At 42.8% G+C, this 23974-nt stretch overlaps 2 protein-coding genes and 1 long non-coding RNA gene across 3 annotated transcripts in view; all 3 read left to right on the top strand.

The window, feature by feature from the left end:
* The window catches only part of LOC122940062 (gastrula zinc finger protein XlCGF57.1-like), a 38581-nt gene extending 34529 nt beyond the window's left edge, over positions 1-4052 (top strand). Inside the window, exons 9-10 of the mRNA XM_044296387.1 lie at positions 3432-3473; positions 4026-4052. Coding sequence (XP_044152322.1) covers positions 3432-3460 — 29 coding nt within the window. The 3' untranslated portion in view covers positions 3461-3473; positions 4026-4052. The remainder of the gene's footprint in view (positions 1-3431; positions 3474-4025) is intronic.
* On the top strand, positions 3469-15800 carry LOC122942128 (trichohyalin-like). The gene is made up of 14 exons (XM_044299623.1): positions 3469-3473; positions 4026-4178; positions 4552-4590; positions 6624-6665; positions 7218-7376; positions 7743-7781; positions 8445-8492; positions 8700-8741; positions 10080-10149; positions 12033-12078; positions 12170-12215; positions 13319-13366; positions 13541-13588; positions 15750-15800. The coding sequence occupies exons 1-9, from the start codon at positions 3469-3471 to the stop codon at positions 10144-10146; spliced, it is 594 nt and encodes a 197-aa protein (XP_044155558.1). The 3' UTR covers positions 10147-10149; positions 12033-12078; positions 12170-12215; positions 13319-13366; positions 13541-13588; positions 15750-15800.
* A 1072-nt stretch (positions 15801-16872) lies between these two features.
* LOC122940076 lies at positions 16873-22488 on the top strand. The gene is made up of 3 exons (XR_006390240.1): positions 16873-16908; positions 19974-20192; positions 22064-22488. It is a non-coding gene; the product is annotated as an uncharacterized LOC122940076 (long non-coding RNA).
* The last annotated feature ends 1486 nt before the right edge of the window (positions 22489-23974 follow it).

Raw genomic sequence — 23974 nt, 5'->3', positions numbered from 1 at the left:
ATACTTTCTATATAGTGCATTTGTGTAGTGCTGCATTTGTCTGCGGTTTTGCTGCATTACTGTATCTACACAGAGTGACAAACGCTATTGGAACCAATAATTTCTACTGGTGTGATTTACCAGTTGCCCCCCAAAAAAAAAAAATGATTGAAGCCAGGGGTGTTATATACCAATAATATACTTTCTATATAGTGCATTTGGGTAGTGCAGCATTTGTTTGCGGTTTAGTTGCGTTACCTCAGTGACAAACGCCATTGAAACAAATAATTTCTACTGGTGTGATATACCAGTTGCCCGCCAAAAAAACTGATTGAGGCAGGGGTGTGATATACCTATAATATAATTTATACATAGTGCATTTGTAATGTGCAGCATTTGTGTGCGGTTCTGTTGAGATAATGCAGCTATACAGGGGAACAAACGCTATTGGTACAGCTAATTGCAACTGTTGCGATTAGAGATGAGCAAATCGAAGCTGATGAAGTCGAATTCGCTCCTTCTTTCACCCACCATCTTCAGTGAGTACTAGTATTGCCACCCACCGCCACACTATGTCACCTTGCCACTCTGTGGCGTACTGATGCTGCCATGTCCACACTATGAAAACAAGAAACGGTGAACTTTACGTAGAGCGTATGGACCACAAAGGGCGCACAAAAACAACCGGTCGTGGGCAAAGTTTTCGGTTACGGCAGTGTTAAATTTATTCGTAGGACAACGCGTTTCGGGGTGCTAAAGTCCCCTTTATCAAGGAATTTTTTAGGCTTCTTTATGTTCTTCAGCATCTGTTTTCTTATGGTCATGAAGCTAATGCTCATTAGCACTAGGCTCCTCAGCATGGTCAATAGACACAAAAGAAAAAAAATCCATATTTTTTATGGGGCAGCTGCTACCACTAGTTAACTTTTTATTGAAACCCTGAATAATACAATGAAGAGGGATAATTGTACAGACGGCCTATCACACACCTTATATACCTATTAGGCCAGCTCATGACTTCCTTCATGAGCAACGCGTTACCTACGTTTAAAGGAGCTTCCTAATAATGTGACTGGACTGTGTATTTACATCTATGGAGTCGTGTAAAGGCTCATTTTTAGCGGGCGATCTGTAGTTTTATAGGTAACGTTTTGAGGTATGTATGAATTTTTGATCATGGTGTACTCTATTTTTTTGGAAGGCAAAGACAAGAATGCTCGTCCTAACCTGCCGGTATTTAACGCCTTAGGACGAGCATTCTCATCCTAGGGTTAACCTGCTGCCCCACACGTGCTGCCGCGATCCGCCAGCATCGGTGAAAAGGTGAAAACACTGATGTCGGCGGATTAACCTCCTGTAACATTTTCTGCGGCTCAGATGCGGACTCATTGACTTCAATGGAGCCGCAAAAGATGTGTACAGCGCTCAGTGTGCTGTCTGCACCCGTTGCTCCGTTCTGTGGCCCCTGAAAAAAGAACATATCCTATTCTTGTCTGTTTTGTGGACAAAAATTGTCATTTCTATTATGGGCGGCCTGTTCCATTCCGCAAATTGCCGAACACACATGGGTTTTGCGGATCCGCAATTTGCAGACCGCAAAACACAGCGTGGTTGTGTGCATGAGGCCTTATTCAGGGGACCCAGGACCTCTGCTCTAGTGATAAGTGGTGGTCCCAAATCCACTTTTCTTTGGTGTGTGCTCTCCTCTGGATACAGAATTACATAGGAAACATTACATCCATCTGTATTTCATCCAGCAAATAGAAGCAGATCCTTTTCTGACCAATCTATTACATGGTAGTATTATTTATAAAGTACTGAACACATCTATACAACCCATTGCAACCTACAGCCATGTCTGGTCCATTTAAACCACAGCTGCTTATGATATCATGGAATGATCTGATTTGTCAGCCCCGCCCAGTTATTATGACATCACACACATTATAAAAGGAGCTGCAGAGCTGACATTCCGTTGAGGGTTACAGTTAGTAGTGGTTGGTAAGTACACTCTGTCCTAGGCTCCTGTCCTGTTGTGTTTTTTTTGTGTAATTCCGTCTATAATTTACATTATATATGAACCTTCTTTAAATAATATATACAGTGGTCCCTCAAGTTACAATATTAATTGGTTCCTGGACGACCATTGTATGTTGAAACTATTGTCAGTGGCATGGAGAGTCTAGGACAGGGATCAGCAACCTTTGGCACTCCAGCTGTTGTGAAACTACAACTCCCAGCATGCTCCTTTGACTTCTGTGAACAGCCAAGCAAGTTTGCATGATGGGAGATGTAGTTTCAGAAGTTGCTGACCCCTGGTCTAGGATCTACCCCTAGTTGATGTTGCTCTTACAACAGCATAAAAATGGTGACAGATTCCCTTAAACAGGATTTCTTAGCTCTTCTGACAGTATTTAGTAAATACTTGTATTCTCTATGTTGTAGGAATTTTTTGTCTCTAAGAACTGAGTGTTGAGCAATTACCCTGTTATTCCTCCTGGAAATGAATTAATAAATTGAGGTGTTAATTTTCCTCTTGTCAATGTAGCGTGTCCCTACACCGTCTAGCTTCATTCAGTAAGGGACAGACAGTCATCAGTTTATTCAGAGTTTTCTAGTAGGAATAACAGATATCTAGTACAATGCAGATATCTAGAGAAATATCCGCCAAAGTTATTTTATAGAGAATACATAGGGTTCTGAGTTGCTGTTTATGATGTCACGGGATGATCCGATTCTCATCCTCACCCAGTTGTTATGACTAGGGATGAGATGAAATATCCAAAGTCGATTTGCATAAAACATTATTTGAATACTGTAAGGAGTAAGCGCTCCGAAGAGTATTAGAATTCGCTCACCCCTAGTTATGATGTCACACCCATTGTATAAGGAGCCATAGAGCTACCACTAGCTTGAGGGCTGTGGATGGTAAGTACACTCTGTTCTAGGCTCTATTAGGGCCTATTCACACGTCCGTATCAGCTTTGCTGTCCACAAATCACAGATCTACAAGATATGCATGTGGTCCATGTGCATCCATACTTTTTGTGGGCCCTAGTGGAAAAATGCCTATTGTCTGCACAACAGATATGAATAGGACATGTTCTATCATTTGCGGCTCGGTCGCATTGGGTGCAGCGGGCACATGGATAACATCTCTGTACAGTCTGCATTTTTCGCAGACCCATAGAAATGAACGAGTTCTCCTGCGATTTACAAAAAATGCAGATCGGATGCCAACTGAAAATACAGTGGTGTGAACAGGTCCTTCTGTATCATCTCTCTTCCTGTAGGACTCCTCCATGTAATGTCTGGGCTTGTCTTATATCTCCCACCATTCTCCAATAGTATAATTTGTCTTAGGATTTACATCTTATGAGACAGGAAAATGCTAAGGATGAAACAGGAAAAAATAATAATGGTGTTTTTTTCTTATCTCCCTTTTTTTAAAGTTTGGAGACATTCGAATTTCGAAGCGTGATTTCAAAGATGAGGTAAATACATCTAATACATGGTATCCTAAAGCTAATCGTAGGGATCAGGAGAGAAATATTACCCAAAAAGTGCAATATTTGGTGTAGATACCAAGGAGGGTTGTGTGGGTACAGATAGTGAAGTGCAGGTATAGGTCGTGTACAAGTATAACTGATTATGTACTGAGGATTTAAGGTAATGTAGGAGCATTCAGTGGCTGGTTTGGGTATCATTCAAGGAGTTCTCCAGGACTTCAAACAGATGGCTGATTTCTTCAAAAACAGCCCTACACTTGTCCACAGGTTGTGTGGTGTTACAGCTCAGCCCCATTCACTTCAGGACAGGGGTGGTGCTATTTTTGGAAGAAAGCAGCCATCTATTTGTAGTCCCAGAGAACCCTTTTAACAGCGAATGAGTACTGATAGTACTGGGTATGAGTATCTTAAAGTGGCTCTAAAGATTAGGCATGGTGAATCATTATTGGATACTGAGAAATGTCGTTATTTTGGATCTGGTAAATTTGATTAGTTCATCATAGTTTTCTAAATTTTTATATACTTTACTCTTTACAGAATGGAGGAGGAGAAAAAAGTGGAGGAAAATCTGGAGGAGGAGGATTTTAAGGAAGAGGTGGAGAAAGGGGAGGAGAAACATCTGGAGGAGGAAAAAGCCAAGGAGGAGAAACACAAGGAGGAGGAGCCAGAAGATATATTTATGGATGTGACGTATGTATTTGTAATAAGTCAAGGAAATGTTGAGAACATTGCAGAGATTTATTAACCAATGTCTGTTGTGAGAGTAAAATATCCAAAATTTTGGCGCATATCATGTTTGTTGCTGAAATTTGCAACTTTTCTTGTCACATACAATAGTGGTGAAAAGATTAGACAAGGTTACCTGGGGAGGGAGCCAGCCCCTTTCTGACAGGTTTATTATTCCTAAAAACAAAAAACAGCACAAATGTTAGCGCTAATCTACGCCTGCAAGTAGATATGGTGCCTAAATGCATTGCTCTGACTGATTGCTACAGAATGTCACACTGCTGCTCAGTAATGAGGTCACATGCTAAGTAATATTTGTCACTGTATCCTCCATCAGGTGGTGGTACAAAGTCCGCAGCTCGAACCTGCCAATTCAGTAAGTATACTTTAGAATAATGACCTTTTACCTCTAGAGTTAGAATACAGGCATCTTCCTAGTAGAATGATGGAGGAGTAGTCCTTATGGAGAGTAGAGAGGAATGGATTCTAAGGGTAATAACGATGGGGGTGAGATACAAACTAAGGCTACTTTCACATTTGCGTTTTTGCTGTATGGATTTGAGATCTGACAGGGGATCTAAAAAACACAGCAAAATGCTTCCGTCCTAATAATACAACCGGCTGCATCCGTTCTGGTTTGTTCAGTACTCTGTCCTAGGCTCCTGTCCTGTTGTGTTTTTTTTGTGTAATTCCGTCTATAATTTACATTATATATGAACCTTCTTTAAATAATATATACAGTGGTCCCTCAAGTTACAATATTAATTGGTTCCAGGATGACAATTGTATGTTGAAACCATTGTAAGTTAAGTAATTGGTTCCAAAGCCACCAAAATCATCCAAGATAAGGGAAAATGAAGATTTAAGAAAAATAGGCAGATAACTAAGACTGATAACACAAGTCCTTACATATAAGGCTGGTTTAAGATGAACGAGTGTCACGCTCTGGACTCCTGGCCTGAACTTCCAGCATTGCCGGGGTCGCATAGCATTATATATCACATAGTATTTATGATGCCCTAATCCCTAACTCCTAACAGCTCCAGCGCATACACCCTGATATTCATGCGCTAGCTCCCCTCCCACCTGCCAGCGATTGACAGTTCTTTCCTACTGAAATCAGTGGCGTGGAGAGTCTAGGACAGGGATCAGCAACCTTTGGCACTCCAGCTGTTGTGAAACTACAACTCCCAGCATGCTCCTTTCACTTCTGTGAACAGCAAAGCAAGTTTGCATGATGGGAGATGTCGTTTCAGAAGTTGCTGACCCCTGGTCTAGGATCTACCCCTAGTTGATGTTGCTCTTACAACAGCATAAAAATGGTGACAGATTCCCTTAAACAGGATTTCTTAGCTCTTCTGACAGTATTTAGTAAATACTTGTATTCTCTATGTTGTAGGAATTTTTTGTCTCTAAGAACTGAGTGTTGAGCAATTACCCTGTTATTCCTCCTGGAAATGAATTAATAAATTGAGGTGTTCATTTTCCTCTTGTCAATGTAGCGTGTTCCTACACCGTCTAGCTTCATTCAGTAAGGGACAGACAGTCATCAGTTTATTCAGAGTTTTCTAGTAGGAATAACAGATATCTAGTACAATGCAGATATCTAGAGAAATATCCGCCAAAGTTATTTTATAGAGAATACATGGGGTTCTGAGTTGCTGTTTATGATGTCACGGGATGATCCGATTCTCATCCTCACCCAGTTGTTATGACTAGGGATGAGATGAAATATCCAAAGTCGATTTGCATAAAACTTTATTTGAATACTGTAAGGAGTAAGCGCTCCGAAGAGTATTAGAATTCGCTCACCCCTAGTTATGAGGTCACACCCATTGTATAAGGAGCCATAGAGCTACCACTAGCTTGAGGGTTGTGGATGGTAAGTACACTCTGTTCTAGGCTCTATTAGGGCCTATTCACACGTCCGTATCAGCTTTGCTGTCCACAAATCACAGATCTACAAGATATGCATGTGGTCCATGTGCATCCATACTTTTTGTGGGCCCTAGTGGAAAAATGCCTATTCTTGTCTGCACAACAGATATGAATAGGACATGTTCTATCATTTGCGGCTCGGTCGCATTGGGTGCAGCGGGCACATGGATAACATCTCTGTACAGTCTGCATTTTTCGCAGACCCATAGAAATGAACGAGTTCTCCTGCGATTTCCAAAAAATGCAGGTCGGATGCCCACTGAAAATACAGTGGTGTGAACAGGCCCTTCTGTATCATCTCTCTTCCTGTAGGACTCCTCCATGTAATGTCTGGGCTTGTCTCATATCTCCCACCATTCTCTAATCGTATAATTTGTCTTAGGATTTACATCTGATGAGACAGGAAAATGCTAAGGATGAAACAGGAAAAAATAATAATGGTGTTTTTTTCTTACCTCCCTTTTTTTAAAGTTTGGAGACATTCGGATTTCGAAGTGTGATTTCAAAGATGAGGTAAATACATCTAATACATGGTATCCTAAAGCTAATCGTAGGGATCAGGAGAGAAATATTACCCAAAAAGTGTAATATTTGGTGTAGATACCAAGGGGGGTTGTGTGGGTACAGATAGTGAAGTGCAGGTATAGGTCGTGTACAAGTATAACTGATTATGTACTGAGGATTTACGGTCATGTAGGAGCATTCAGTGGCTGGTTTGGGTATCATTCAAGGAGTTCTCCAGGACTTCAAACAGATGGCTGATTTCTTCAAAAACAGCCCTACACTTGTCCACAGGTTGTGTGGTGTTACAGCTCAGCCCCATTCACTTCAGGACAGGGGTGGTGCTATTTTTGGAAGAAAGCAGCCATCTATTTGTAGTCCCAGAGAACCCCTTTAACAGCGAATGAGTACTGATAGTACTGGGTATGAGTATCTTAAAGTGGCTCTAAAGATTAGGCATGGTGAATCATTATTGGATACAGAGAAACGTCGTTATTTTGGATCTGGTAAATTTGATTAGTTCATCATAGTTTTCTAAATTTTTATATACTTTACTCTTTACAGAATGGAGGAGGAGAAAAAAGTGGAGGAACATCTGGAGGAGGAGGATTTTAAGGAAGAGGTGGAGAAAAGGGAGGAGAAACATCTGGAGGAGGAAAAAGCCAAGGAGGAGAAACACCTGGAGAAGGAGGAGGAGCCAGAAGATATATTTATGGATGTGACGTATGTATTTGTAATAAGTCAAGGAAATGTTGAGAACATTGCAGAGATTTATTAACCAATGTCTGTTGTGAGAGTAAAATATCCAAAATTTTGGCGCATATCATGTTTGTTGCTGAAATTTGCAACTTTTCTTGTCACATACAATAGTGGTGAAAAGATTAGACAAGGTTAACTGGGGAGGGAGCCAGCCCCTTTCTGACAGGTTTATTATTCCAAAAAACAGCACAAATGTTGGCGCTAATCTACGCCTGCAAGTAGATATGGTGCCTAAATGCATTGCTCTGACTGATTGCTACAGAATGTCAAACTGCTGCTCAGTAATGAGGTCACATGCTAAGTAATATTTGTCACTGTATCCTCCATCAGGTGGTGGTACAAAGTCCGCAGCTCGAACCTGCCAATTCAGTAAGTATACTTTAGAATAATGACCTTTTATTTCTAGAGTTAGAATACAGGCATTTCACATTTGCATTTTTGCTGTATGGATTTGAGATCTGACAGGGGATCTAAAAAACACAGCAAAATGCTTCCGTCCTAATAATACAACCGGCTGCATCCGTTCTGGTTTGTTCAGTTTTGTCCCCATTGACATTGATTGAGCACAAAACCGAGGCCTTGTGCTGCAGTTTTGAGAGCCTGTGTCAGATCTCAAAATCGAACAGTGCAACCCCGGTGTGAAAGAGATTGATCAAACTGGTGAAAAGGAAAACTGGCTTAGTTTCCTATAGCAACCAATCAAATTTCATCTTTCATCTTCCAAAGGAGCGCTGAAAAATGAAAGGTGGATTCTGATTGTTTGGTTGCTAAGGGCAACTAAACCAGCTTCCTTTACACTAGGTTTGATAACTCTACCCCTAAATGGCCAGAATTAAGCATTGCTAGACAGGGTCTAGGGAAGGGCTGTGGCCTAGTTGAAAGAGGGCATGGTTTGAATTAGACCAATATACAATAATTGCTGTTGGTTACCAACAATGCAGCATATTGCACTGTATAGGCCTGGCATAAGGGATATCTGGGGTACATGTGCTGAGGACTTCCAGTTAACCAGAACTATGTTTTCTATGGTAGGATAAGAACATTGAAGCGGTTTACACCAGTCAGCTACCTGGAGACCATGTAAGTGTATAACAGGAGCAGGGCTGAGTTCACACTTCTGGGGCCCATTGGCCCAAACCCTTGGTGCTCCAAGAGCCTCCTTGATGTCCTACAGGACTACTAGTCCATAGAAGTCCAGCCATTTGGACCTAGAGTTCTTCATAATGATGACTGATTATATAATGTGGATTTCTTGGTACATTATGTTTTTTTATGTTTTATGTTCAGAGAAGAAGACATGAAGGATGAGAAAAAGGAGAAAAGTGAAAGGTACATGCAGAAAGATAATATGCTGAATATATAGAGAGATTATAGTTAGTGTTGAGCGAAGTTCTCAAAAATGTAATTCGGCTGCTTTGTCGAATTTTACAAACAAATTAGCTTTGTGACAAATTACTTCGCCACGAAGAGTATTTCTTTGTAAGTAGCGAGTGCAATGACAAGGAACAGCGATTGCACCACCCCCCCCCCACACCCCCCCACCCCCCATCATTCAACCCCTCAGATGCTGCGGTCTTCACTGATCGCAGCATATCAGATTAATAGTAAAGAATTTCACGGGTTGATTATTAAAAAAAAAAAATAATATTGTACTTACTATATCCATTTGAGCGCAAAGAGGACCCCGCGGCCATCTTGCTTTAAGATCCAGTGCAAAATCTTGAGCTATGCATGAAGATGTCATCATGCTGGCTGGCGTAATGACATCATGCGTCACTGCGCACGAGATTCTGCACTGAATGAATGCTGTGGTGGCCACTTCACTATCAAATGGATGAGGTAAGTATGATTTCTTTTAAATTTTTACCGCCATTTCAGAAAAAATGGATTTGTTACTACGAAGCACAAGGAAATTTGGCAATGCGAAATTTGGAAGAAAGTCCACTTCCGACACTTCGATTTGCTCAACACTATTTATAGCTATGCCGCTGGGGGCTGGGGCACCAGTCGTGCAGATAAGTGCATGTAATTACATGGCACACACATGAAAGCTGTAGTTGTTCTTCTATTGGGGTTGACAGTGATGCAGATGCATGCCTTAGCTAGAGCAGATATCTGCAGATCAAAACTCTCAAGGATTTATTCTGTTAATCTCTAAAGGCCCCTTTACTCGGGCCAAGAATCAGCCAGATAAGTGCTAACAAGCATTCATAGGAACACTCGTTAGCAATTACCTGCTAATGTGGGGACACCAAATTCATAATTTGCAGACAGCAGACCATGGTGTCTAAACACGCTCTGCTGCCGTGATGGCATTAGCATACTGTGGAGGAGATCACTGCATGAAATAATAGTGGTCTCCTTCCCTGATGAGCAGGCGAACACTTCCCTCCCAACAATTGTCTGCTAAATTGTCCAGTGTAAAGGGACCCTTAAAAAAAGGTCATTGCTTTACAGAAATTACTTGCTGTCCCCACTGGAGCTCACAATCTAAACTTCCTATCAGTATGTCTTTGGAGTGTGGGAGGAAACAGGAGTATCTGGAGGAAAGCCACGCAAACACGGGGAGAACATACAAACTCCATGCAGATGTTGTCCTTAGTCAGATTCATACCTAGGACCCCAGCGATGCATATTTGTTAGTTTTTTGTCTGTTTTTTGTTTTAGTTTCCTCAGATTACTGTTTTGCTGCTTTTGCTGCTATTCCTGCAGTAGCGCTGAGACGAAGGAATAAAGAGTGAGTATGCCAGTACCCTCCAGAGATGAACATTGTACTGTCCTTCTCCACAAACATATGCATATATGACACACAATTACACAAGTTATTACATGAAAGTGCAATATATATATAAATATATATGTATATAACGGAAATCTAGTATTTTTTACTGCATGAGCGCCCTACGGACACAGTTGTTCATAGGGAGAAACAATCATTCATGTGGACACCTAAATCATCATTTCTGGGCACCAGATCGAGCTGTCTAAAGCACTCTGCTGCCCAGAAACAATACAGCAATTGCCATCGCTCATCCTTAAACTGTGGAGGTGATCGCTGCCTGTAAATTCAGCTCTTCGCCTCAACTAACGTGCAGGCAATTGTCAGGAAGGAACGCTTCCTTCTTGACAATCATCTGCTCATTGGCGCAGTATAAATGCTCCTCTACTGTTCTGATCCCAAATTCATCAGGGGGCTGAAGGTACTATTAGTAATAGTGTACTAAATAACAACAGCAATGATAGCACTAATTGTACTACTACTGTGCACAGAAGAACAGTATTATAACCATAAGTGATTATGTGGCTTCTCCCAAGTCCCTTATCCACTATTCAGACGATAGAGGATGGGTATCTGATTGGAGGGTCAACAGCTGGGAACCCCACTGATGGTAGGGGCCCTGAGCACTCCGAATGAATTTAGCTTCATTCGTTCTCTAGGGGACTGCCGCAGATGGCTAAAATGTGAGGTTCAGTGGTCAGTGCCCAATCAGATGAATCACTAACCTCAGCACTGTCCTGCTGTACATACAAGCATCACCGCTGAGGCCAATGATTGATTGCAGTGGTCATGTGGATATATGTAACTTCATCACTAAGTAAACAGAAAACAGTGGGGGCCACAGGTACAACTTTCCTGCTGTAAGCCCAGGTATTAAAGGAAATGTTTCACCAAAAATGTAATCTGCCAGTTAAAATCAGTCCGGGATTTTACAAATGAGTGAATATCCACATTATTCATTGGGAGCAGTGCTGCAGTTACTAGCTGTACAGTTCCAGCAGAGAAGGTAGTGCAGTACAGCTGATCGGCCGGGCACAGGGTGTAATACATATACCGGGCGCATGCTAGTGGCCTATCCTACCAGTAACATTCCCTAATGACTCCTACAGGCTACACGGTAACACTGTTACTTCTCCAGCAAAATTTAGTCTCACATAAGTAAATATGGCAGAACACAGTAAATTCAAAGTGGCAAAGAAGTGAAGGGTGATGATGGGCAGGGGTTAGAGGCAGTGGTGTAACTAGAAATGACTGGGCCTGACAGCAAAAACCGTCCCTCCTCACCCAGCAACTTCTTCGCAACCCCCACTCCCTCCTGAGTTTAGTCAAGATCGCACTCTCAGTCTATCTGTTTCCTATAGTACCACTGTATATAAGGTCATTGTATAATACTGTTGAGGGGGCCCTGAAAATAAAATCTTTTAGTCCTTATTCTAGGTTGGTGGCACATAGGGGCACCATATTGTGCTGGGGTTGTATAAGGGGCAAATATGTTGTGTTGGGTTCACATGAGGGGAATTATTCTAGGTCTGGGGGCACATAAGGGTGACCATATTGTGTTACTGGAACATATTATGACATTACTTTATTGGGTCATATAAGGGGCACCATATTGTGTTGGAGGCACATAAAAGGGCATTATTCTGTGTAGGGGACACATAATGAGGCTCCTGTGCTGCTTAGAAGGTGACACCATAGGCAGTAAAACTGTAGGAATCACTGCACTTGACTGATCACCACCAAAGATTTCTCACATTTCTAGACATTTTAACTGGCAATAATTTGCTCTTCTCTGAGGTTTTTGATGTGAAACTCATGGTGCAATCTTACTTGTCTTGCAGGTACATTGCTCCCCTATATAGCCAACGTTTAAGAAACCTACTTAGGGTAAGTGCCCCAATCTATGTGCTCTGTTCCCCTTATGCTCATGGCAGTGATTAGGAATGAACCTCATGGTGGCATCTTGCTTCTCTTGCAGGTATATTGCTCCCCTATACCGCCAACGTTCAAGAAACTCACTTAGGGTAAGTGCCCCAAAATCACTTCTTGTGCTTTACTCAAGGGGAATCTCCAAAAATTCATGGTTCGTCAAATTTTTATTTTCAATCTGTGTGCTCTTTTTCTTGCTGCTCCTGTCCTTTTATACCATATGTTTCGCCCTATAAGACACACAGGCCCATAAGACGCACCTAGGTTTTCATTAGACCTCAGATCAGACCAGCATTCAATCCCCCAATGTTTTTTAGACCCCCCATTCAGACCTCCGATAAGTCTCCTATGCCTCATTTCAGCCCCCATTGCCTCTCATATCAGCCCCCACTGGCATATTTCAGCCCCCATTGTCTCACATCAGCCCCCATGCCAAAAAGCACATAAAAAAAAAAAAACACTTATCTCTCCTGCTCCTCACCTCCAGCACGCTCTGCCTTCTGCATCCTGTGGCTGTGCTGTGACCTGACGGGCACAGCGCGAGGTCACAGAGCACCCTCACACTGTGCGCAGCCATATAACAGCCGAGGACCAGGGGGCGGTGAGTACAGAGCCTTTACTGCTTCCCGATCCTCCGGTACTAATGAGCGCTTCCATAAGACGCAGCGCATTTCCCCCCATTTTGGTATGTGAAAAAGTGCGTCTTATGGGGCGAAAAATACGGGTAAGTGTGCAGATGTTTATTCTGCTGCAACAACACGCCAAGTAAATGTGACTGGATGTAATGCAATCCTCTGAACATTATATTAAAAATATTGCTAGGTGAAGGCCTCAGATCCCATGTCACAATGTAGAATAAACTATTAGTTATTTTATTCTGTTGGGGCACATAAGGGGCATTATTCTAGGTTTGGGGGCACATAAGGGTGACCATATTGTGTTAGAGGGACACATTATGGAATTACTTTGTTGGGGAATATAAAGGGCACTATATTGTGTTAAAGACACATAAGGGGGCATTACTACTTATTGGGGACACATAATGAGGATCCTGTGCTGCTTAGAAGATGACACCATAGGCAGTAAAACTGTAGGAATCATTGCTCTAGACTGATAACCACCAGCAATTTCTCAAATTTCTAGACATTTTAACTGGTATTGATATGAAACTCATGGGGACACCTTGCTTCTATTGTAGGTACATTGCTCCCCTATACAGCCAACGTTACCAAGAAAGTCACTTAGGGTAAGTGCCCCAAATCCCTTTTTGTGCTTTATTCAAAGGGAATCTCCAAAAACACAGGTTCTGTGTGGTTATTTTATTATATTTTTTGCAATCTACAGTATGTGCTCTGTTCCCTGGCTGCTCCTGGCAATGATTAGCAATGATCCTCATGGTGACATCTTGCTTCTCTTGCAGGTACATTGCTCCCCTATACAGCAAATGTTACAATGAAACTCCCTTAGGGTAAGTCCCCCTAAATCACTTCTTGTTCTTTACTCAAAGGGAATCTAAAAAAATTCAGGATTTGTCTAATAATTATTTTGCAATCTATGTGCTCTCTTCTCTGTCCTTTTGGAACGTATTTTTCTCCCTATAAGACGCACCTGTCATGAGGGTGTCAAGAGCAACGCCTGACTCCGTTATACCCGGGGTCAGGAAGTCGCAGTCGGTGGCTGCGCGCTCTATGTCTAAAGATAGTGCTGTTACTTAATGGTAGCTTTCTGGATTTGCCTTGCAATCCTTTTTGTCTCGCTCAGAGATCCGTAGCTCCTTCTCCTCAGCTGTTCCTTGTCCAACACTCCCAACCTCCTAATATTCCCCTCTCCCACTTCTCTGGTTGCCCGATATAGAGCTTCCTGCCTGGACTTCTATACTGACCCACTGGAGCTGAGTTGCTGTTATCCCTGGTTGTTGTACCAGAGCATTACCCTCCAGATCCCTGTTGGTTGTTTGTTGTCGCACACCTGGGACTATATGTTTTGTCAGTATTGTCTGTCTTTTCCCTAGTGTTTCCCTTTAGTGTTAGTGGTGTGGGCTAGTGTTCCCACTGCCCTATTCACTACGTAGGGCTCATCTTAAGGAAAGCCAGGGTTTAGGAACGTGATCAGCGTACGGGTGAGAAACCCGTCTTGGGACGTCAGGGCAGTCAGGTGCCAGCCTCAAGGTGAGTTAGGGGTCACCATCTTTCCCTCTGCCTTGGACAGGGCCTTCCTATTCCCTCCCTTTGCGTCACGTATGTGATCGGCACGTCGGTCGTGATAGCACCGGCCCATAAAAAGCACCTAGGTTTTAGAGGAGGACAATAAGAAAAAAAAAATTATCATTAGACCTCAGATCAGACCAGCAATCAGACCCCAATGTTATTCCGACCTCAGCTCACAGCCTCAGTAAGACCCCAATGTTAATAAGACCAATATTCAGACCTCAGATGAGCCCCCTCATGCCCTCATATCAGCCCCCATTGCTTTATATCAGCTCCATTACCTCACAACACCCCCCATTGCCAAATTTAAGCCCCCCATTGTCATATTTCCGCTCCCATGCCACATAAAATAAAAATAATACTTACCTCTCCTGCTCCCGCCACTTCTCACTTCCAGCGTGTTCTGTCTTATTCATGCCGCGGTTGTGCTGTGATCCGATGTGCACAGCGTGAGGTCACAGAGCGCCCTCACACTGTGCGCAGCCACAGCACAGCCGAGGACCAGGAGGCGGTAAGTACAGAGCCTTCGCCGCTTCCTGATCCTCCGGTACTAATGAGCGCTTTCATAAGACGCAGGGCATTTTCCACATGGGTCGATAAATACGGGTAAGTGTGCTGATGTGTATTCTACTGCTACAACACATCAGGTGAATGTGATTGGATGTAATGCAATCCTCTGACTATTGCTAGATGAAGCCCTCAGATCCCATGTCACCATGTAGAATAAACTATTACAGTTATTTTATTCTGTTGGGGCACATGAGGGGCATTATTTTAGGTTTGGGGGCACATAAGGGTGACCATATTGTGTTAGAGGGACACATTATCTAATTACTTTGTTGGGAAATATAAGGGGCACTATATTGTGTTCGAGACACATAAGGGGGCATTACTCCTTTTTTGGGACACATGATAACAATCCTGTGCTGCTTAGAAGGTAACACCATAGGCAGTAAAATTAGGAATCGCTGCTCTAGGGCTCGTTCACACAACCGTGCCGTGTTTTGCGGTCCGCAAATTGCGGATCCGCAAAAAAATGGATGCCGCCTGCGTGCCTTCTGCAGTTATCTGAACAGCAGGCCTATTATAGAAATGCCTATTCTTGTCCGCAAAACGGACAAGAATAGGACAAGACTCAATTTTTGTGGAGCCACAGAACGGAGCAACAAATGCAGACAGCACACAGAGTGCTGTCTGCATCTTTTGCTGACCCATTGAAATGAATGGTTCCGTATACGGACCATATGCAGAATGCAGAAAACGGCCCGTATATGAAGCGCAAACTACGTTCGTGTGAACGAGCCCCTAGACTGATAACCACCAGCAATTTCTCACATTTCTAGACATTTTAACTGGTAATGATTAGCTCTTCTCTGAGGTTTTTGATGTGAAACTCATGGTGCCACCTTGCTTCCATTGTAGGTACATTGCTCGCCTATACAGCCAACGTTACTAAGAAAGTCACTCACAGGGTAAGTGCCCCCAAATCACTTCTTGTGCTTTATTCAAAGGGAATCTCAAAAAACACAGGTCTTGTGTGGTTATTTTTTATTTTATTTTTTGCAATCTATGCGCTCTATTCCCTGGCTACTCCTGGTAATGATTAGCAATCACCCTCATGGTGCCATCTTGCTTCTCTTGCAGGCATATTGCTCCCCTATACAGCCAACGTTCAAGAAACTTACTTAGGGTAAGTGTCCCCAAATCACATTTGTTTTTTTACTCAAAGGGAATCTCCAAAAACACAGGTTTTGTCTAATTATTCTTTTGCAATCTGTGTGCTCTGTACCCCGCTGCTCATGTCCTTTTACAAGTGTGCTGACATGTATTCTACTGCAACAATGTTTCAGGTGAACGTGACTAGATGTAATACAATCCTCTGATTATTAAATGGAATACTGCTAGGTGAAGGCCTCACATCCAATGTCACCATGTGGAATAAAATATTATAGTTATTAAATTGGGTTGGGAGCACATGAGGGGCATAATTCTAGGTTTGGAAGCACATAACGGTGACCATAGTATGTTAGAGGCACACATTATGGAATTACTTTGTTGGGGAATATAAGGGGCACCGTATTGTGTTGGAGGCACATAAAGCCGCATTACTCTGTGTTGGGGACACATAATGAGGATTCCTGCTTAGAAGGTGACACCATAGTAAGTATAAGGTGTAGGAATCAGTGCTTTAGACTGATAACCACCAGCAATTTCTCACATCTCTAGACATTTTACCTGGTATTGATTAGCTCTCCTTTGAGGTTTTTTATGTGAAACTCATGGTGCCACCTTGTTTGTATGGTAGGTACATTTCTCCCCTATACAGCCAACGTTACTAAGAAAAACACTTAGGGTAAGTGCCCCCAAATATCTTCTTGTGCTTTATTCAAAGGGAATCTCCATAAACATAGGTTTTGCCTGGTTATTTATTTATTTACTTATTTATTTTTTGCAATCTATGTGTTCTATTACCTGAATGCTTCTGGCAATGATTAGCAACGAACCTCATGGTGCCATCTTGCTTGTCTTGCAGGTACATTGCTCCCCTATAAAGCCAACGTTACATTGAAAGTCACTTAGGGTAAGTGCCCCCAAATCACTTCTTGTGCTTTACTCAAAGGCAATCTCCAAAAATTCAGGATTTGTGTAATGATTTTTTTGCAATCTATGTGCTCAGTTCCCTGTCCTTACAGTATTTTTCACCCTATAAGACGCACTGTCCCATAAGAAGCACCTAGGTTTTAGAGGAGGACAATATTATTATTTTTTTTATTAGACCTGATATCAGACCAGAAATCAGACCCCCAATGTTATTCAAACCTCAGCTCACAGCCACAATCAGCCCCCCAATGCTAATAAGACCCCTATTCAGACATCAGATAAGCCCCCTCATAACCACATATTAGCCCCCCATTGCCTTATATCAGCCCTGTTGTAGAAATATTAATAGTTGAAATCCGCTCTCATCAAACAGGCAAATCTCTCAACCGCAGTCAGAGTCAGACACAGGTGTTACCATGTTGAGTTCTGCTGAGCAACTGCCTCGATCCGGCCCAGTCTGTACACCTTTATTGTTTACTCACAAAAGGTGTAACAATAGAAAAGGGGCTGGCCCATCACCCGACCACTTACTTCATGTAACAAGGATGCAGGAAGTGATGACATAGGAAGACAAGACACCATCATTTAGAACAGGCATAACTCAACCTGCGGCTCTCCAGCTGTTGTAAAACTACAACTCCCAAAATGCCTTGCTGTAGGCTGATAGCTGTAGGCTGTTCGGGCATGCTGGAAGTTATAGTTTTGCAACAGCTGGAGGGCCGCAGGTTAAGCATGCCTGATTTAGAATAACATAGCCAGCTAACAAGCACATGTATCCTATAACCACTGGAGTTAACTCTATCCAGCCTTGCTCAGTGATCAATGCCAGATAAAGTTACTATGATTCTCATGCATGTTTATTTACAGGACAACGTCATTATCTCCAGCGGCTGATCAGGCGCACTAGAGACAACAAACGCACGTTCCTTTCATATATTGTTCTCTTAACAAATGCATCCACGCCAAGCCAATAAATCCACGTCTTGCTTGAGGGCCCTAGCCGGCGTCCATACATGAGCCAACAAAACACTGCTCTGCTGAACACATCAGTCTCCCCCGGCCCACAGCCCAGTGCTTAGCACATGGACCATTCGCCGACGGAGACCTCTGCGCCCAGCAGCTGTGACAGGACATACACAGGAAGATATCCACTCCAATGGTTTACCCTGACACTGAGAGACATGATGACAATATACAATATATTAGAAATACATCCTAATAAAATTTCCACAAAAGCTTCAATATTTCAGCCCATAATGCCTTATACGAGCCCCCATTGCCTCTCATATCAGCCACCATTGCTTCATATCAGCCACCATTGCTTCATATCAGCCCCCATTGCCTTATTTCAGCCCCCATTGCCTCATATCAGCTCCCATTGCCTTATATCAGCTTTGACTGCTCATATAAGGCCCCATTGCCTCTGATATCAGGCCCCATGCCTCTCATATCAGACCTCATTGCTTTATATTAGCCCCATTTCGTCAGAACATCCCTCTTGCCATATTTCAGCCCCCATGCCACATAAAATAAATACTTACCTTTCCTGCTCTCGCCACTTCTCACTTCCAGTGAATTCTGTCTTATTCATGCTGCGGCTGTGTTGTGATCCGACGCGCACAGCGTAAAGAAACAGAGCGCCCTCACACTGTATGCAGCCACAGCACAGCCGACAGCCGAGGACCAGGAAGCAGTGAGTGCACAGCCTTTACTGCTTCCCAGTCCTCTGGCACTAATGAGCGTTTCCATAATGGAAGCACTCATTAGTATTTATCCCCAAAGACGTGGGGGAAGGGGGCTCTTATGGGTCAAAAAATACGGGTAAGTATTCTAGTGCAACAACACGTCAGGTAAATGTAACTGGATGTAATGGAATCCTCTGAATATGATATGGGATATTGCTAGGTGAAGGTCTCACATCCAATGTCACCATGTAGAATAAACTATTACAGTTATTATATTCTGTTGGGGCACATGAGGGGCATTATTCTAGGTTTGGGGGCACATAAGGGTATCCATATTGTGTTATAGGGACACAATTGGTTGGGGAATATAAGGGGCACCATATTGTGCTGGAGACACATAAGGGGACATTATTCTGTGTTGGGAATACATATTGTGCTGCTTAGAAGGTGGCATTATAGGCAGTTCAAAATGCAGGAATCACTGCTCTAAACTAATAACCAGCTGCACATTTCTAAACATCTTAACTGTTAAAGGGTTTCTACCACTTCAGTTTGACCAAATTAGCTTTCAGACACTAGCGATCTGCTAGTGTCTGATCTCCATAACCATGCAATTCTTAGACCTTTAAAAAAACTAACTTTTATTCCTATGCAAATGAGCCTCTAGGTGCTATGGGGGCGTCTTTTCAGCACCTAGAGGCTCGGCCTACTCACACTGTATGCCCGCCCATCTCGTCTTGAATGCCTGCCTCCATCACAGCCATCGGACGAATTCTCGTGCCTGCGCCGTTCACTTCTGTCATCGGCGCAGTGAGTAAATGATACGCTCCTGGTGCCGGATTCCTCACTGCGCCTGCGCCGACTACGTCACAGTGAGGAAGCCGGCATCACTCACTGCGCCTGTGCCGAAGACAGAAGTGAACGGCGCAGGCGCGTGAATTCGTCCAATGGCTGTGATGGAGGCAGGCATTCAAGACGAGATGGGCGGGCATACAGTGTGAGTAGACCGAGCCTCTAGGTGCTGAAAAGACGCCCCCATAGCACCTAGAGGCTCATTTGCATAGGAATAAAAGTTAGTTTTTTTATGAAACGGCTCCACACACAGCTCTAAGAATTGCATGGTTATGGAGATCAGATACTAGCAGATCGCTAGTGTCTGAAAGCTAATTTGGTCAAACTGAAGTGGTAGAAACCCTTTAAGTGCCCCCAAATCAGTTCTTGTGCCTTATTCAAAGGGAATCTCGAAAAATTAAGGTTTACCTGGTTAATTTTTTTTTGTTGCAATCTATGTTGTGTTCCCTGGTTGCTCCTGGCAATGATTAGCAACAAACCTCATGGTGCCATCTTGCTTCTCTTGCAGGTACATTGCTCCCCTATACAGCCAACGTTACAATGAAACTCATTAAGGGTAATTGCCCCCAGATCACTTCTTGTTCTTTACTCAAAGGGAATCTCCAAACATTCAGGATTTGCCTGTATATTTGTTTGCAATCTATGTGCTCTGTTCCCTGTCTGCTCCTGGCAATGATTAGCTCCTCTCTGGGGATTTTGTTCTCATGATGCCATGTTTCTCCTGCAGGTACGTTGCTCCCCTATACAACCAACGGGTTTCAAAGAAATGTACTGGCCCCTTTTGTTTTAAGTGCCTTACAAATCACTTCTCATACTTCATTCAAAGACAATTTCCAAAAATGAAGTTTTTGTACCTAAGCATTTGTGGATACACATTGTCAAGAAGTGGATTTCCAAACTTTGGAGATTCACTGTGAAGTTGTTGCATGAATTTGTTACAGAATCATTCTGATAATGGACATACAGTATATTGGGTTATTGCGGAGCACATTTCCATAAAAAACAGAATCGCTAGCCAAATTGCTTTACCCTCCATGATTTTAGTGCAACTCTTGTCCAAAACTTTCCAGGTTGAGTCTCCCCCTCAAACATCTGACCAAGCCGTAGCCTCTCGCTTCCCCTGGACTGTGCGTGCCACAGGGAGCTGGAACTCCACAGTATACAAAATGAAAATCCAGAGCTGCACCAAGTAATAAAAACCAGATTCTTTATTGATGGAAGAGTACAAATCAATAAAAATGGCTTAGGGTACTTTCACACTAGTGTTGTTAGAATCCGGCAGGCAGTTCCATTGCCGGAACTGCCTAACGGATTTGGAAATCCGCATGCAAACGGATATAATTTATTCCGGATCCGTTAGACTTATTCATTGAAATAAGGAAAACGGGATCCGGTATTACATTTTTTTATTACATTTCTTGAAAGCTAGAAAGAACTGCGCATGCGCAGACTGGAAAACCGGCTGTAATACATTTCAATGGAAATTAATGCCGGATTCGGCAAGTGCAGTAGTGTTCTGGAATTTTGGCCGGTGAACTACCGTACAAGGGATTGAATGGAAGACATCATGATGCATACTGAACGGATTGCTTTCCATTCAGAATGCATTGTGGCAAAACGGAAGCATTTTTTTCTGGTATTGAGACCCTTTACCGAATTTCAATACCGGAAAAGAATAATGCTAGTGTGAAAGTACCCTTACGTGTTTTATGCTACACTAGCCCTTTTTCAAGGCATGCAAGCTTTGAAAAAGGGCTAGTGTAGCCTGAAACACGTAAGCCATTTTTACTACTTTGTACTCTTCCATCAATAAAGAATACAGTTTTTATGATTTAGTGCATTGCTGGATTTCATATATATTTTTAAAAATAGTGTGTATTTTTTACAGGGTAAGGCCTCATGCACATGGTCATATCTGTCATTTATATCTGATCTGCATTCTTGCAGATTGCACACGAACCCATTCGCTTCTATGGGTCCATATTTGTATGTCCATTTCGCAAGTCATAAAACATAACCTATTCATGTCTGTACTGGAATAATCGTTTCTGGTGATGACAGTGATAAAAATGCAGACTGTCCACAGAAGGTATTCTTATTTTGTGGATTCATGGTTTGTGGACTGCATTATGGACACGGGCGTGTGTGAGGCCTCAGAAAGGGTCAAGGCTGGGCTTGCGGCCCTGTATTTGCATGATTTAGGCTCAAATATCAGCTGTTCATTATTGTAGCACCTAAAAGCAAGTCTCCTGCCGCACCATATCACCAGTAGTCTATAGGTATTTATTTAGAACAAGCCATCTTAAAGTGGTTGTCCACAATTTTTTATTTATTATTCTCCCACCCCCAACCGTGACCTGTGAAGGGGTCTATACTTAACTGCTCCCCACCACTTGTTTCTGGCTCTGTGGGTCTTGGGCTGTCTTTACTGCACTTCCGTCCCCCACATGTAAACATCCTGAATGGGTGCTGTCACGTGCTCTTCTGCAGCCAATGACTGGACTGTGACATGTGACCCAGCAGTAATCCAGAACTTGACACCAGTACTATGTGATAGAATCAGCTAATGGGTAACTTCATTTTCTTTCCATTGTCCAGAGTGACGTGTCCACCAAACCACGTTCCTTAGCGGGCGGTAATGTAGTGAAGCAATCAGAGATCACCAAACTACAGCCATTCCCTGAGAGAGACAGATCGTGTGCTTAGAAGAGACAAAGGATGGAGAAGTGGAACTGTACCAGGAAGCTACCATCATACAGTGCCTCAAGCAATACTTACTGAAACACAGACGGTTTTGCTTCCTATGTGGGCCACCAAAGACATTAAAAAGAATCTACAAGATGTTTATTATGCTTTCACCATGTTTTGTGTGTTTAGATTTTATCAGTCATTTCATCAGTTGCTAATAAGATTTAAAAGGATAAAATCTATTCTGGGCCTAAAATACATTTTATTTTTGCTTTTATTAAAAAAAAGAATCAAATGTTAATATTATGATTGAAACAGAATGGATGGAGTGGCAGAATGGCCAGAGGTGTTAAAGGCTGTGTAGGACAGTCAGTACAGTGTGAAATACAATCCAAGATCTCTATTCTCTACAACTCTATTGTATTGAAATGTGGATATTCTGGAATTAAAGGAACATGTAACATAGAAAATACACAAAATACCCCTGTTCTCTTCATCTCTATCTTTACATTGATCTTTTTATGTTTAATAATGCAATCAAAACTATCTGGAAAAGATCAAGTCACATGACCTGGGACTGCATAGTCACATGATGTCCAGATATAGTAAACATAATACTTTCACACATTTACGTGCATCAAAAGTGTACATCTTATTCATAAAAACATAAGTGATGTGTACAGCAGTTATAGTGCATATACAATACGTAATGTATAGAGGATCCAAGCCCCTATTATACAGTGACCATTATACAGTGCAGTACACACAGAGTTAAAATCATATGCTGCAGTTGCAGCTGAACCATATTAAAAATTGGAGGGAGCTCACCATCTACGCACATTATGCTTGTCAACATCGCCATGCCTTCAGCGTTAGCGTCCCCTAGTCGGCAGTGCGCATGCGCCGGACCCGACAGCTCTGGCCGCGCCCCCGACGGCGCCACGCCCCCACGTCACGTTCCAATGGACCGCAGCGTCATCCACCGGCACGCACGCAGGAGCCGCAGCTGCTGGGGGAGGGAGGCCAGACCATGTGGTTCAGCGCATGTCACGTCGCAGGCGGGACCCCGCCGTCACCATGGCGACGCAAACAAGCCTAGACCAGCGGACGAGCCCAGCACGGCCAGGGCAACTACATGCGCACAAATCCAGAATAACAGTATAATTGGAGATGGCCAAGGGGGAGGAGAATCAAGCCCAGCCATTAGCTCAGGCGATTGTATCGTCTCCCTTTGCCATCACCAATAACTTCATATAGTGTGGCTGTCATGGGACACACTCATCCCATCAGCATACACAGATTCAAGATAGCGTGTATGTCAAGTCACTGACCATCAAATGTGTGGTCAGAGACGCGCATACATCAGCAGTCTACAAGTACAATATAAAATAGTGTTGGACAAATAGTGCAATCATGTACTGATCCCAGGCCGTCTGACGTCGTCCCATATGCGTCCACATGTAATTTCAAAATCAGATCCTTATCCAAGGACTAGGGTGGCTCCATCCAATACCAAGATAAAAGTTCATCAAGTTAATCAAAACATCCTGGAATAGAAAAAATACAGTGTCAGTATATCATATTAGTATGTTCAAAAGGGCGTGCACTGTTACGTTTCTCCTACACCAGACTGAACGAACAAGAAACCCCCACGTTGATGAGCTATACACATATTTCCTTTATCCATATAATTCCCATCTACACTCCGCATTAAGGCCATCTGGCTTCAGTGTGTGTAGTCTGTGTATCCACAGGATCTCACGTTGTTTCAACAATTTCTCCCTATTGCCTCCCCTTTTAAGTGGGGGGATGTGGTCTATG

Source organism: Bufo gargarizans, chromosome 6 (assembly GCF_014858855.1).
Source record: "Bufo gargarizans isolate SCDJY-AF-19 chromosome 6, ASM1485885v1, whole genome shotgun sequence".
NCBI classification, from domain to species: Eukaryota; Metazoa; Chordata; class Amphibia; order Anura; family Bufonidae; genus Bufo; species Bufo gargarizans.
Note: the sequence above shows the minus strand (reverse complement) of the source record. Positions and strands in the feature narration are given on the sequence as shown.